Source organism: Pleurodeles waltl, chromosome 12 (assembly GCF_031143425.1).
Source record: "Pleurodeles waltl isolate 20211129_DDA chromosome 12, aPleWal1.hap1.20221129, whole genome shotgun sequence".
In the NCBI taxonomy this organism is placed as follows: Eukaryota; Metazoa; Chordata; class Amphibia; order Caudata; family Salamandridae; genus Pleurodeles; species Pleurodeles waltl.
The window spans coordinates 623,393,720-623,407,673 of record NC_090451.1 but is presented as its reverse complement, the minus strand read 5'-3'; the positions used below and the strand labels follow the sequence as shown (position 1 = coordinate 623,407,673).

The window sequence follows — 13,954 nt, the reverse complement described above, 5'->3', positions numbered from 1 at the left end:
TGAAGGAATGTGCAAACATTTGATTATGATTGTTTAGATTGTGAGTAATGAGGAGTCCTGGATTTGGGTGTATGTGTTTGAATCATATTCATCTAATATTCTAGTCTAGTGTTTAGCAAAAGATGATATTTATTGACAGCATTTCATGCACTGAAATTTTTTAAAAAAGGCCAGTCGTGAAATTTCAGACAAATGCTTTTTCACTCAAACAACTGTGTTGGAGAGATTTTAGAACTGATTTCTCCCTTATAAGAAGCACATTCATTGCAATAAAAGTAAAAAACATGTACATTTTATCTGCAAGTGGTGTCCCCGTTTTTTTTAAATCTCTGACACAATGGGAAGGTAATTTCTCAGTCTGGTAATATTTCACAGGGTAAAGTTTAAACCCTATCTCTATTACCTGACTTGCAATACTCTTATAACTCTTCAGTAAGTCATTCTTTCTGCTAATTTCTTGACTGCTGTTTGTAAGTGTTTGGGTCATAATAACTGACTCCTTAGAACTTCATGTGATCTGCTGCACAAGGTGGCGATAGCAAACAAACAACACTGAGCCCTCTCAAAGGACTTTTAATTCAGGGTCTTCCTTACAGAAACACCAGTAGTTTTTTCCCAGAGCAGAAAGACTGACTGATCTTCAAATACGTTCTCATGTAGTAATCCTATCTCTAACTTTATTACTTTGAAAATTAGAGGATCTAACCAGAATTATAACTCAGGCCATTCCTTTGTACTCCAGGCTTGTTTATTCATACACCACCTGCTCCATATCAAAGGCCTTACTCATCCACACCATATAACCATAGTTATTGATATACATCAGGAGCATTAGTGGACTGTTTGAAAGCACCCACCACACAAATTCCTATACACAATACCTTTTACGATTTATTAGAGGAGTGTGTAATATCAACGTATCATGTCATTGAGCCATTAATGGATATCAAAGATATTGACAATCTTTTTAAGTGAATGGTTCACATCCAAAAGGTACCGATTTGAGTGTGAGAACTTTCAAGTTAAAAACACACACTTATTTGGGTGTAACTTCCACTCTTGAGAAGACTGTACTTCAGTGACTGCAATAAAATGTCCACAACAAAATTATTTTCTCTATGTGTTTCTGTAACTTTAACAATTATATATTCCCTAAATGGAGTGAAGCTATGAAATATTTAAAGACACACAGACTTACACAAACACGTATGTGCATACAGACAAATACACATGCAAACACACTCTCGGTAAAGTGCAACAACCAGGACAGTCATGCACAGCACATAAACTGTGCATTTTATTTTATACACCACCAATTTGGGTGCCAGGAATGGCGAAATTACATATTTAAAGTAAAACGTGAATTAACAATCTACATGATATATTGCTTGAATTAAGTGCACCCTTCTGCCACATAGCTCTGTTCAATTTTGAGACATCTGAGTCCACTAATGCCTCAGAGAATGGAGGCGCTGTCTTTAGGTGTGCCGACCACTGCTATTCGGGTCATTTCATTCTACTAGCAGTGGTGGTTTTAGAATATTCCTTCTCCTTCCGTTTCTGTCTCTCTCAATCATGCTCTTGGTCAAAGACTGATAATGAAAAGTAAGACTGGGTCCTCAAAAATAAGTGTCAGTGCTCACCAACTGCAACCAATCACATAAATTAAGAACTGATTTTGCAACTATAGGAAAGGCTCAGGAAAGTTAGATCACAATGGAAATCATACCGTCCACTCGAGGGGGAGGGGGGATACAGGCCTGTCACTTAAAATTGCATCCAAAGTTAAATTTGCTTGCTTAGAAAATACAACGGAAGAGATTTCAGTTGCAGGTTGAAGCTTTACAAAACACTTTGCAAGACCACGCCTAGCCTTCATCACTGGTAGTAGCCATAGCTTCAGAATTTACCATAAATTCGTGTGATCCTGGATAAATAAAGATGATCCATAACACAGACTCAAGTTCAATACAATCAGTTGCTAGTGCACGGTGCACGCCAACAGATGCGGTCACAAGCATCTGCTGAGGCACAGATATAGAACAAATGGAATCTCCAAGGGCTGTAGCCAATCAGATTCACGGAAATCTCTAGCTAGTGTTGGTGTTTGGGGACTTTTTACACCCAATATTCTTATTTACTGGAGCGCCTTTGAGTGGTGGAGGTGTGCATTTGGGTGGGAAAATCTATTGAAAATGTTCTGCTTGTCCACAAAATTGCTTAATGTTTACCCCTGTGCTGTCCCCTGTGATAAACCATGTTCCAAACCGAACCTTAGACCAAATACAGTAAAAAGTATGTTTTTTTTTATAGCACAATGGATTTTACCTTCATTAAATTCACAGTTTTCCTGGTTCTGTGGAGCAGGTTGTGTCATTTAAACATATGAATTATGTTTGTATAGCTTTTGTGACATTAGGATGAACAAAAAATGCTAATGGACTCTATCATGTCTAAGTACACAGCAAAGAGCAGCTTTTCTCAGAAACTCTAATACCATAACTTTAGAGTCAAAACCATCTAACCTCTTACCCGTATATAAAGCATATGGATAGGCAAGTAAACGCGTTAATGCCAATCAAATCATTTCATTAGGCGTTGAGTCCCCTTGTGGTAGGCTACTTTAGATACAGAGGACGCAAACACGGTAATACGGTAAGTTGTGTTTATTTAAGTGAGCTTTGATGCAGTTTTGTGGATGGGGAAGAGAAAACGGGACGGTTTTCCAGAAACACGGATTTATGGTGTCTTCTTTATCCCATTATCAACTGTTTCTTCATCTCTGTTCTTTTTAAGGTGTGGTGGATGTCCGCGCGTCATGTCCCGAGGATACCGGAAAAGGAAAGAAATAGTAGGAGCAGGTAAGTCAACTGCGGGTTGTTCTGGGGTTCAGTTGTTAGTAGCATGCAAGGGAAAAGTATTCCGGGTTGTAGGGAAAAGGTAAAACAGGGAGTGTCCAGAGGTGCAGGGTTTAGGTCACACGTGCTTTTCTCAAGTGTTTCTACTCTCTTTTCTTTATTAGACTGACTGTGCTCGTAGTGTGCACCCCGTGCCCTTTTCCCCGCTCCCCTCCCCAGCCTTCCCCTCGTGCCCGGTTTCCCTTCCTTGCTTCCCTTTACTGTGCTTTATATCAGAGAGTCCTATAAAGGACCGTACCTTGCGGAGCCACGACCCTCCAGGGTCGTGGCTGGGCTCTCTAGCGTTGGTTCTGGGGTTCTTTGGGACCGTCAAAGCTTGCTCCTCGGTTCCGGTATTCCGCTGGATCCAGCGACCTTGCTTCTTTAATCGGCGTCCTCTCCTTCGTTCTGTTCACGTCTTCTGTCTCCCGGCATTCCACACCCTTTGGCGAGTCCGTCGTTTCTTTTCTTGGTCGGCCGATGCGTCCGACAGCGTTCCCATGTTGTCATGGGAACGCACCCGTCGTCTCGAAAGGAGGGGCAATGGCCGCCAGCTTTGTGAATCGGTAGACGCGGTCGAAGAGACCCGTCTACACTCCCCATCCCAAGATCGGGACTGGTAGAGGACCGAAGAGGAAGGAAAGCGGGACAGATAATCTGCAGGACCCTGTTGTGAACCCGGGATGTGGCAGACCTGAAATGTAAAAGGTTGGAGTTCAAGGAGTCAGCGAAGGATTCGAGAATTTGTGTCTTTGTGAGAGGCGAGCCACGTAAGAGGAGCATGGTCCGTATAAAGAATGAAAGGCCTGCCCAAGAGGTAATATTGCAAGCTTTCCACAGCCCACTTAATGGCGAGACACTCCTTTTCAATAGCAGGGTAATGACACTCGCGAGGGAGGAGTTTCCTGCTAATAAAAACAACTGGGTGATCCTGTCCCTCCCCATCAGGTTGGGCGAGGACCGCACCTAGACCAACATTAGAGGCGTCAGTATAGAGATGGAAAGGGGCGGAAAAATCCGGACACCGAAGGACGGGTTCGGTGGTAAGGGATTGTTTCAAGGTTTCAAAACTGGACAGTTGAGAGACAGACAACGGGACTAATGTCGAAGGATGTTGCTTTTGTAGGAGGTCGGTAAGTGGGGCAGCAATGGTGGAGTATTGTGGGATGAACCTACGATAGTACCCTACTAAACCCAAAAAGGATCGTAGATCTTTCTTAGTCTTTGGCGTTGGTACTCGTGAAATGGCCTCAATTTTGCTTTGTTGGGGTTTTAGAGTTCCGTTACCAATTAAATACCCAAGGTAGGATATTTGGGTGTTTCCCAGGGTAAATTTTTTTGGATTCGCCGCGAGTCCTGCGTTGGTTAGGGCTCTAAATACCTCATCTAGGTGGTGTAAGTGATCTTCCCATGTATCACTATAGATCACAATGTCATCTAGGTAGGCAGCCGCAAAGTCATGGAACGGTTTCAATAAACGGTCCATGAGCCGTTGGAAAGTAGCTGGGGCCCCGTGGAGCCCAAAAGGAAAGACGGTAAAGTGATATAGGCCTGATGGGGTCGAGAAAGCGGTCTTTTCTTTGTCTTCGGATGAGAGGGGGATTTGCCAGTACCCTTTCGTGAGGTCGAGGGTAGACAAATATTTAGCTTTACCTAGTTTTTCTAAGACATCGTCTACCCGAGGGATTGGATACGTGTCGAAAAGCGATATGTCATTTAATTTGCAAAAATCGATGCAGAATCGCACAGAACCATCGGGTTTTGGAACAAGAACTACTGGGGAGCACCATGGACTCACTGAGGGTTCGATTACTTCCAGTGCCAGCATTTTTTTTATTTCTTCCTCAATAAGGTGTTTCCTGGCTTCTGGAATCCGATAGGGACGGAGTCGCACAATTTTCCCCTCTGGGGTTTTGATTTGGTGATGGATTAATGTCGTCCTACCGGGGGTCTCAGAAAAGAACAATGAGTGATTCTGTATGAGGGTGGACAGTTGTGATCTCTCCCTGACTGTAAGAGATTTGTTTATCCCTGGGACTGTTTCCTCTTGTATGCGCGTCGTGGAGAATAGCTCTAATCCTAGTGTCGTGGATGTGTAACGAGGAACCCGGTAGCGATGGGGTTACTGCTAACGTCTGGCTGTTCCCATTTCTTTAGCAGATTGACATGGTATATTTGGGTTTTCCTGGGATGTTGGTTTACCTCAATGAGATAGGTGACGGGGGTGACGGCTTTTATTACTTTATAGGGACCCTGCCATCTCGCTAACAGTTTGTTTTCAGAGGTTGGCCGCATTATAAGAACCTGTTCCTCGGGGCGGAAGGACCGTAATTTGGTTCCTTGGTCATAATACGTTTTTTGGTTGGTCTGGGCTTTTTCTAGATTAACTCGTACATCTTCCCATAGGGACTGCAACTGGGACTTCAGTTGGTTGACATATTCCAATAGGGGTTTCCCTTCCTCCACTTCTTCTTCCCAGGTTTCCACAGCCATATCCAGGTGGTTGTCTATCGAAAACTAATTCGAATAGACTGTGTCCCGTGGAGGATTGTTCATGAGTCCGGATGGCGTAAAGGACCAGGGGTAATTTCTGGTCCCAATCCCTTCCGGAATCATCCACTATTTTCCGCAATAGGGTTTTAATGGTACGGTTATATCGCTCTACCAAACCGTCTGTTTGGGGGTGATATACAGAAGTTTTTATCTGACTGATCCCTAGTAATTTGCATATTTGCTTCATAAGGCCTGACATGAAAGCGGTGCCTTGATCGGTAAGAAGTTCTTGGGGAAAACCCGTTCTCGAAAAGACCGTTATCATGGCCTGAGCTACTGTTTTGGTAGTCATACTAGATAGGGGAATAGCTTCTGGGTACCTTGCGGCGTAATCCACGAGTACCAAAATGTATGTGTGACCCCGGGAGGAGAGTATGAGAGGACCGATGAGATCCATACCCATGCGGCTGAATGGAACATCTATAATGGGTAGAGGTTGTAGCGGCGCTCTCTTAGGAACTCCAGGTTCCGTCAGTTGACACCTCAGGCACTGCGAACAATAACGTCTCAGCTGTGCATAAATCCCTGGCCAATAGAACCTTCGTAAGAGGTATTCTTCTGTCTTGTCCCGGCCGTAATGACCACCCCCTGGCTGGTTATGAGCTAGAAACAGGACCTGTTTGCGATAGGATTCTGGAACCACCAATTGCTTTTTTTCCCCCTTTGTAGAGTTAGTGACTCTATATAGAAGGTTTTTTTGAACCAGGAAGTAAGGACCCACCTCAGTAGATGGTTCTGTTTTGGCTACTTTCCAGGCATGGCTGAGCGTAGGGTCCTGTTGTTGGCTATCCCTGAAGGAAAGAACAGCGTCCCCAACTTCTGCTACCACTTTACTAGACTTGTTTTCACTCTGCGATTCTTGATATTTTAGTTTTTCTTGTCTTTTCTCTTTTCATGTTAGTTTGATGCGAGCGGGAGGGCCCTCAATAACACTAGCGGCGAAAGGCGCCTCTGCCCACCAGTCCGGGTTTTGTCGGGGTATTTTTGTCTTCTCTAACAATTGAGAAAAACTGATATAATCAGTTCCGATAATACAATCTTCTATCAGCCTGTCCATGATCCCTACTAGAAGGAAATCGTAGTAGTCATCCCATTCTATCCTGACCAAGCCTAGGGGATACTGTCTCTTGTCTTCATGAATACAACAAATAGTGACACTCTGATCTGATGCCTGTTCTAAGGGTTTCACAAGATCCTTCCTTATCACGGACTGGCTACAGCCTGAGTCCACTAAGGCTTCAGTGGGTTGGCCATTGATCTGTATAACCTGTCTGAACTTATAATGGCCCCCTCCTGTGCATAGCACTCTACGCCGGGTAACCCTGATTTCCATGGGTTCAACCCCTTCGTGTTTCCTGGGACACATTCTCGCGATATGACCCCATTCACCACAACTGAAACATTGGGGTTGCTGCAGGTGGCTACCCTCCCCCTGTTTATAGGTCATTTTTTCTTCCATAGAATGCCTGGGCGTATATTTAAGTGGAGCCATGGCTGGTTTCACAGTGGGTCTGGGAGTCATTGTTTTCACATCTGTAGATCGGTGATAGGCACAAGCTAGGTCTATGGCCACCTCTGTGTCGACCTTGGGATGCTGCCTAATCCAATTCCGGGTGCTGTTCGGGAGTGAGTCTAGGTATTGTTCTAGAATAATTGTTTTGATTACGTCTTCTCTACTCGTTCCCAGAGGACCCAGCCACTTTAACCCCAGATCTTTCACTCTGAAATAGAAAGTACGGGGATCTTCACTCTGTCCCCACTTCACTTTTCTGAATTTCATTCGCTAGAATTCCGCATCATGTCCAACCCGTTCTAGGATGCTATGCTTGATATCCTTATAGGGTGTGTTGCCTCCTGGATTAGCGGCCTGGTAAGCAGTCTGTAGGAATCCTGTTAGCAGTGGCGCAATATACTGTCCCCACCGCTCTTCAGGCCATTGTGCCGATGAGGCTACCCGCTCGAAGTTTGTAAAGAAGGAGTCGGGGTCTTCTCCTTCCTGAACTTTTTGTAAAACCGAGCTCGGGACATTGGGATGGACCTTGCTGGCTGCTATGGTGTCTGTTAGTTTTTGCAGCGCAGTCTCGTGTACGAGCTGGTTATTTGTCATGATTGTGGCTTGACTTTTTAAAGCCGATTGCAAGGCCTCTCTATTTCCTTTTGCCTCTCTTTGCTGGGCTTCACAGACCAATTGCAGGTGTCGCTGTCCCTCCGCCAGCTGCTTTATCATGTCCTCTATTGTGGGTTTTTCCTCCATGTTTGTACCTCTCCGTAGCCTTGTAGGTCGTAAACGATCCCACTTCTGACATCACTGTGGTAGGCTACTTTAGGTACAGAGGACGCGAACACGGTAATACGGTAAGTTGTGTTTATTTAAGTGAGCTTTGATGCAGTTTTGTGGATGGGGAAGAGAAAACTGGACGGTTTTCCGGAAACACGGATTTATGGTGTCTTCTTTATCCCATTATCAACTGTTTCTTCATCTCTGTTCTTTTTAAGGTGTGGTGGATGTCTGTGCGTCTTGTCCCGAGGATACCGGAAAAGGAAAGAAATAGTAGGAGCAGGTAAGTCAACTGCGGGTTGTTCTGGGGTTCAGTTGTTAGTAGCATGCAAGGGAAAAGTATTCCGGGTTGTAGGGAAAAGGTAAAACAGGGAGTGTCCAGCGGTGCAGGGTTTAGGTCACACGTGCTTTTCTCAAGCGTTTCTACTCTCTTTTCTTTATTAGACTGACTGTGCTCGTAGTGTGCACCCCGTGCCCTTTTCCCCGCTCCCCTCCCCAGCCTTCCCCTCGTGCCCGGTTTCCCTTCCTTACTTCCCTTTACTGTGCTTTATATCAGAGAGTCCTATAAAGGACCGTACCTTGCGGAGCCATGACCCTCCAGGGTCATGGCTGGGCTCTCTAGCGTTGGTTCTGGGGTTCTTTGGGACCGTCAAAGCTCGCTCCTCGGTTCCGGTATTCCGCTCCTCCTCTGGATCCAGCGACCTTGCTTCTTTAATCCGCGTCCTCTCCTTCGTTCTGTTCGCGTCTTCTGTCTCCCGGCATTCCACACCCTTTGGCGAGTCCGTTGTTTCTTTTCTTGGTCGGACCCGGAAGTCCGGGTCCGGCGCGTCCGACAGCGTTCCCATGTTGTCATGGGAACGCGCACGTCGTCTCGAAAGTAGGGGCAATGGCCGCCAGCTTCGTGAATCGGTAGACGCGGTCGAAGAGACCCGTCTACACCCTCAACTACACACAAAATCAAAAGCCAATCACTTATTTACCTTTAAAAAGCTTGGGTACTAAATGGTCGTTACTGAAAACAAATCAAATGTACAAAGGCCTGCCCTGTGAAAATTAGAACATTTTAGGATCGCAAAAAACGTGTACCAAAGTGATAATCATGAGTCGTAAACATCTTTGTGACTTGCAGTGTGAAAAATTTGACCCCTTATGGGTCTAGTTACAAAACACTGAAACATTACCGACTGCTGAAAAGTGGAAGCTGGTGGGGAGAGGCAGCTTTCACTCTGAGAGTGACAGCATCTGGTATCAGAAGTGGCAGAAAGCAGTCATTGCTTGTTCACCTATTTTCTGTGTTGCATTGTGCCATCATGTGTGAATGCAGAGCTAGAAGCCTGCTGTACCTTTCAGGCCCGCAACTCTGCATTCAAAGCCACTCATTTAACTTCTACCTCACAAATATTGACGAGAAAAGCAAACAAATGGTGGGTGAAATGCTTGAAGTAATCTCAGACATTGTTGATTATTCAGGTCTCATTCCAGTCTATCGTGAATAGTATTGAGGCAGGATAAGATTTCTTTTGAAAACCACTATTCTATATGCAGTCTAGTGTACAATTAAAAAACACAAGCATTGACAAAGCCAATAGGTCTCACCTATATATGGTATTGGTTTTGTCAGTGTTTATGCATGGCAATGTTGTGCAGGAGCACAGCGGCTGAGCAGCATGGCTGAAAGTTTAAAAAAATCTATGACGTGGCAGCAAGGCGTAATGCTAATCTTGCATTTGCTGGTGGAAGGCAGGGCGTTTCGGGAGCCAAGACGAAGGGAGAAAGAAGGGCGTGTGGAGTCACCATGGACAATGGAGGGTGTTGAGGAAAAAGCAATGTGACGTGGCCAGCACTAGTGGCATTACAGTGCTTTAATTTTGTTGTAGTAGGGGCAAGGCAGACAACGTAGGGAGGGCAACATAGGAAGTGGAAAGAAAGCCGGACGGGCAGAAGGGGGGCAACACCGCGGACAATGGAAGCGAAATAGGTCTGGTGGGCAGAAGGGGGCAACACCACGGACAACGGAAGGGAAGGAGGGTGTGTCGGTTTTAGGGGCTCACCACGGATAACATAAACAAAGGAGGGCAGGTGGGAGAGAGGGTGAAAACCCACGGACAATTTAAGGGGATAAGGAAAGCTTTTTGGAATGGGGCAACATCACAGACAAAGTAAGGTAAAGATGACAGGTGGCTGAGGTGGCAATACCACAGACAATTTAAGGAAGGAGCATAGGATGTTGGCAGGGGGTAACACCACAGACCACTTAAGGGAAGGAGGGCAGGTGTCTGTGAGTAGGCAACACCACTGACAACCTAAAGGAAGACGTGTGGAAGGGAGCAACACCACTGACAACGTAAAGGAAGATGTGTGGAAGAAAGCAACACCACTGACAACGTAAAGGAAGACGCGTGGAAGGGAGCAACGCCACTGACAACGTAAAGGCAGACACGTGGAAGGGAGCAACAACAACGTGAAGGGTCAACATCACAGACAATGGCAGGGGGGCAGGTGTGTAGGTTGGAGCAACACCACGAACAATGGAAGAGAAGTAGAACAGAAGGCAAGACCAAAATGGTTGAATCACTTTGCAAATATAGTTCTACAAAGCAAATTGATTAATACTATATATCAACCTAATTTGGTTAATATGGTTAGGAATAGATAGTGCTGAACATGGAATTCGTAATAATTCTTTCTTTGTGAATAGTCTGAGAGGTGCCATCTTCTAGGTTGTTGCACAAATGTTGTACTTTGTTATCTTAAGAAATAATTCAAACTCTCTTAGCCACAAGCAATCAAGATATTTATTTTTCTAAACTTTGTCTGAACATGTCTGTAGATGAGTTCATCACATGGTCAGTTTAGTTTTCTTTTTCTCCCATCATCCTGTGAACAAGTATAAACAGGTAAAATAATATTTCATAATGTGCTGCAGCCAGATGAGCTAACCCTTTGGTGACTTGGTCAACCAACAACTTTTATGGGCCAATCTTGTTATTTCTTTCTGCTGACTGCACCTTGTGATGCCGTGTTACTGCTTTGTTTGAGGTGAGCAAATCCCCAATTACTTGACCTTTTGGCTGCTCTGTGAAGTTTTCCATCAACATTTTAGGGAGCCTGCAACTGTTGCCTCTTCTTACGTTTACTTCAGAAAATCTTTATAGTTCCAAAGCACTTTTGTTTGGAAATGTCCCTTTCGCAGAGTTTTGCCTCTGACCTCCTGTTTTTGACTGTGTGCTGCATTTCTTTTTTGCTGCCTTTAGGACTCTGGGCACTTTACCACCTCTAACTAGTGCTAAAGTGCAAGTGCTCCCTGTCTAAATTGTATTTGGTGATTGGTTTATCCATGCTTGGCATATTTGATTTACCAGTAAGTCCCTAGTATTGTGCACCAGATATGCCAAGGGCCTGTAAATCAAATGCTACTAGTGGGCCTGCAGCACTGTTTGCCACCCACATGAGTAATCCTGTAAACATATCTGTAGGAAGTTGGCTCTGTATGTGCTATTTCAAAGTAAGGAATAGCATGCACAGAGTCCAAGGGTTCCCCTTAGAGGTAAAATAGTGGTAAAAATAGATAATACTAATGCTCTATTTTGTGGTAGTGTGGTCGAGCAGTAGGCTTATCCAAGGAGTAGTGTTAAGCATTTGTTGTACATGCACATAGACAATAAATGAGGTACACACACTCAGAGACAAATCCAGCCAATAGGTTTTGTTATAGAAAAATATCTTTTCTTAGTTTATTTTAAGAACCACAGGTTCAAATTCTACATGTAATAGCTCATTTGAAAGGTATTGCAGGTAAGTACTTTAGGAACTTTAAATCATAAAAATTGCATGTATACTTTCCAAGTTATGGACAAATAGCTGTTTTAAAAGTGGACACTTAGTGCAATTTTCACAGTTCCTAGGGGAGGTAAGTTTTGGTTAGTTTTACCAGGTAAGTAAGACACTTACAGGGTTCAGTTCTTGGTCCAAGGTAGCCCACCGTTGGGGGTTCAGAGCAACCCCAAAGTCACCACACCAGCAGCTCAGGGCCGGTCAGGTGCAGAGTTCAAAGTGGTGCCCAAAACACATAGGCTAGAATGGAGAGAAGGGGGTGCCCCGGTTCCGGTCTGCTTGCAGGTAAGTACCCGCGTCTTCGGAGGGCAGACCAGGGGGGTTTTGTAGGGCACCGGGGGGGACTCAAGTCCACACCGAGATTTCACCCTCAGCAGCGCGGGGGCGGCCGGGTGCAGTGTAGAAACAAGCGTCGGATTTTCAATGTTAGTCTATGAGAGATCTCGGGATCTCTTCAGCGCTGCAGGCAGGCAAGGGGGGGATTCCTCGGGGAAACCTCCACTTGGGCGAGGGAGAGGGACTCCTGGGGGTCACTCCTCCAGTGAAAGTCCGGTCCTTCAGGTCCTGGGGGCTGCGGGTGCAGGGTCTCTCCCAGGCGTCGGGACTTTAGGTTCAAAGAGTCGCGGTCAGGGGAAGCCTCGGGATTCCCTCTGCAGGCGGCGCTGTGGGGGCTCAGGGGGGACAGGTTTTGGTACTCACAGTATCAGAGTAGTCCTGGGGTCCCTCCTGAGGTGTTGGATCGCCACCAGCCGAGTCGGGGTCGCCGGGTGCAGTGTTGCAAGTCTCACGCTTCTTGCGGGGAGCTTGCAGGGTTCTTTAAAGTTGCTGGAAACAAAGTTGCAGCTTTTCTTGGAGCAGGTCCGCTGTCCTCGGGAGTTTCTTGTCTTTTCGAAGCAGGGGCAGTCCTCAGAGGATGTCGAGGTCGCTGGTCCCTTTGGAAGGCGTCGCTGGAGCAGGATCTTTGGAAGGCAGGAGACAGGCCGGTGAGTTTCTGGAGCCAAGGCAGTTGTCGTCTTCTGGTCTTCCGCTGCAGGGGTTTTCAGCTGGGCAGTCCTTCTTCTTGTAGTTGCAGGAATCTAATCTTCTAGGGTTCAGGGTAGCCCTTAAATACTAAATTTAAGGGCGTGTTTAGGTCTGGGGGGTTAGTAGCCAATGGCTACTAGCCCTGAGGGTGGGTACACCCTCTTTGTGCCTCCTCCCAAGGGGAGGGGGTCACAATCCTAACCCTATTGGGGGAATCCTCCATCTGCAAGATGGAGGATTTCTAAAAGTTAGAGTCACCTCAGCTCAGGACACCTTAGGGGCTGTCCTGACTGGCCAGTGACTCCTCCTTGTTGCTTTCTTTGTTCCCTCCAGCCTTGCCGCCAAAAGTGGGGGACGTGGCCGGAGGGGGCGGGCAACTCCACTAAGCTGGAGTGCCCTGCTGTGCTGTGACAAAGGGGTGAGCCTTTGAGGCTCACCGCCAGGTGTCACTGCTCCTGCCTGGGGGAGGTGTTAGCATCTCCACCCAGTGCAGGCTTTGTTACTGGCCTCAGAGTGACAAAGGCACTCTCCCCATGGGGCCAGCAACATGTCTCTAGTGTGGCAGGCTGCTGGAACCAGTCAGCCTACACAGCTAGTTGGTTAAGTTTCAGGGGGCACCTCTAAGGTGCCCTCTGTGGTGTATTTTACAATAAAATGTACACTGGCATCAGTGTGCATTTATTGTGCTGAGAAGTTTGATACCAAACTTCCCAGTTTTCAGTGTAGCCATTATGGTGCTGTGGAGTTCGTGTAAAACAGACTCCCAGACCATATACTCTTATGGCTACCCTGCACTTACAATGTCTAAGGTTTTGTTTAGACACTGTAGGGGCACAGTGCTCATGCACTGGTACCCTCACCTATGGTATAGTGCACCCTGCCTTAGGGCTGTAAGGCCTGCTAGAGGGGTGTCTTACCTATACTGCATAGGCAGTGAGAGGCTGGCATGGCACCCTGAGGGGAGTGCCATGTCGACTTACTCATTTTGTTCTCACTAGCCCACACAGGCTTGTAAGCAGTGTGTCTGTGCTGAGTGAGGGGTCTCTAGGGTGGCATAAGACATGCTGCAGCCCTTAGAGACCTTCCTTGGCATCAGGGCCCTTGGTACTAGAAGTACCAGTTACAAGGGACTTATCTGAATGCCAGGGTGTGCCAATTGTGGATACAATGGTACATTTTAGGTGAAGGAACACTGGTGCTGGGGCCTGGTTAGCAGGGTCCCAGCACACTTCTCAGTCAAGTCAGCATCAGTATCAGGCAAAAAGTGGGGGGTAACTGCAACAGGGAGCCATTTCTTTACACAAGCCCCCCCCAGCCCACAGGCCAGGAGACTCAGCCCAAGCTGGGAGAGTCTTCCTAGTCTGTCAGG

General features: G+C 46.3%; 1 protein-coding gene and 1 long non-coding RNA gene across 6 annotated transcripts in view; one reads left to right on the top strand and one right to left on the bottom strand.

Moving 5' to 3' along the window:
- PEA15 (proliferation and apoptosis adaptor protein 15) overlaps window positions 1-8,513 on the bottom strand; it is a 447,785-nt gene extending 439,272 nt beyond the window's left edge. Inside the window, exons 1-2 of one of the 5 annotated variants that reach the window (XM_069217980.1) lie at window positions 8,307-8,513; window positions 2,661-7,937 (exon numbers count right to left, since the gene is read on the bottom strand). In XM_069217980.1, coding sequence (XP_069074081.1) covers window positions 3,622-4,725 — 1,104 coding nt within the window. In that variant the 5' untranslated portion in view covers window positions 4,726-7,937; window positions 8,307-8,513 and the 3' untranslated portion in view covers window positions 2,661-3,621. Of the gene's footprint in view, window positions 1-2,660 lie in introns of those variants that run through there. The other 4 variants (XM_069217981.1, XR_011199991.1, XR_011199990.1 and 1 more) reach the window with 4 other exon arrangements.
- Window positions 1-13,954, top strand: part of LOC138268395 (uncharacterized) — a 151,995-nt gene that overhangs the window by 128,994 nt on the left and 9,047 nt on the right. Inside the window, exons 5-6 of the long non-coding RNA XR_011199992.1 lie at window positions 2,797-2,861; window positions 7,947-8,011. This is a non-coding gene — a long non-coding RNA (uncharacterized lncRNA). The remainder of the gene's footprint in view (window positions 1-2,796; window positions 2,862-7,946; window positions 8,012-13,954) is intronic.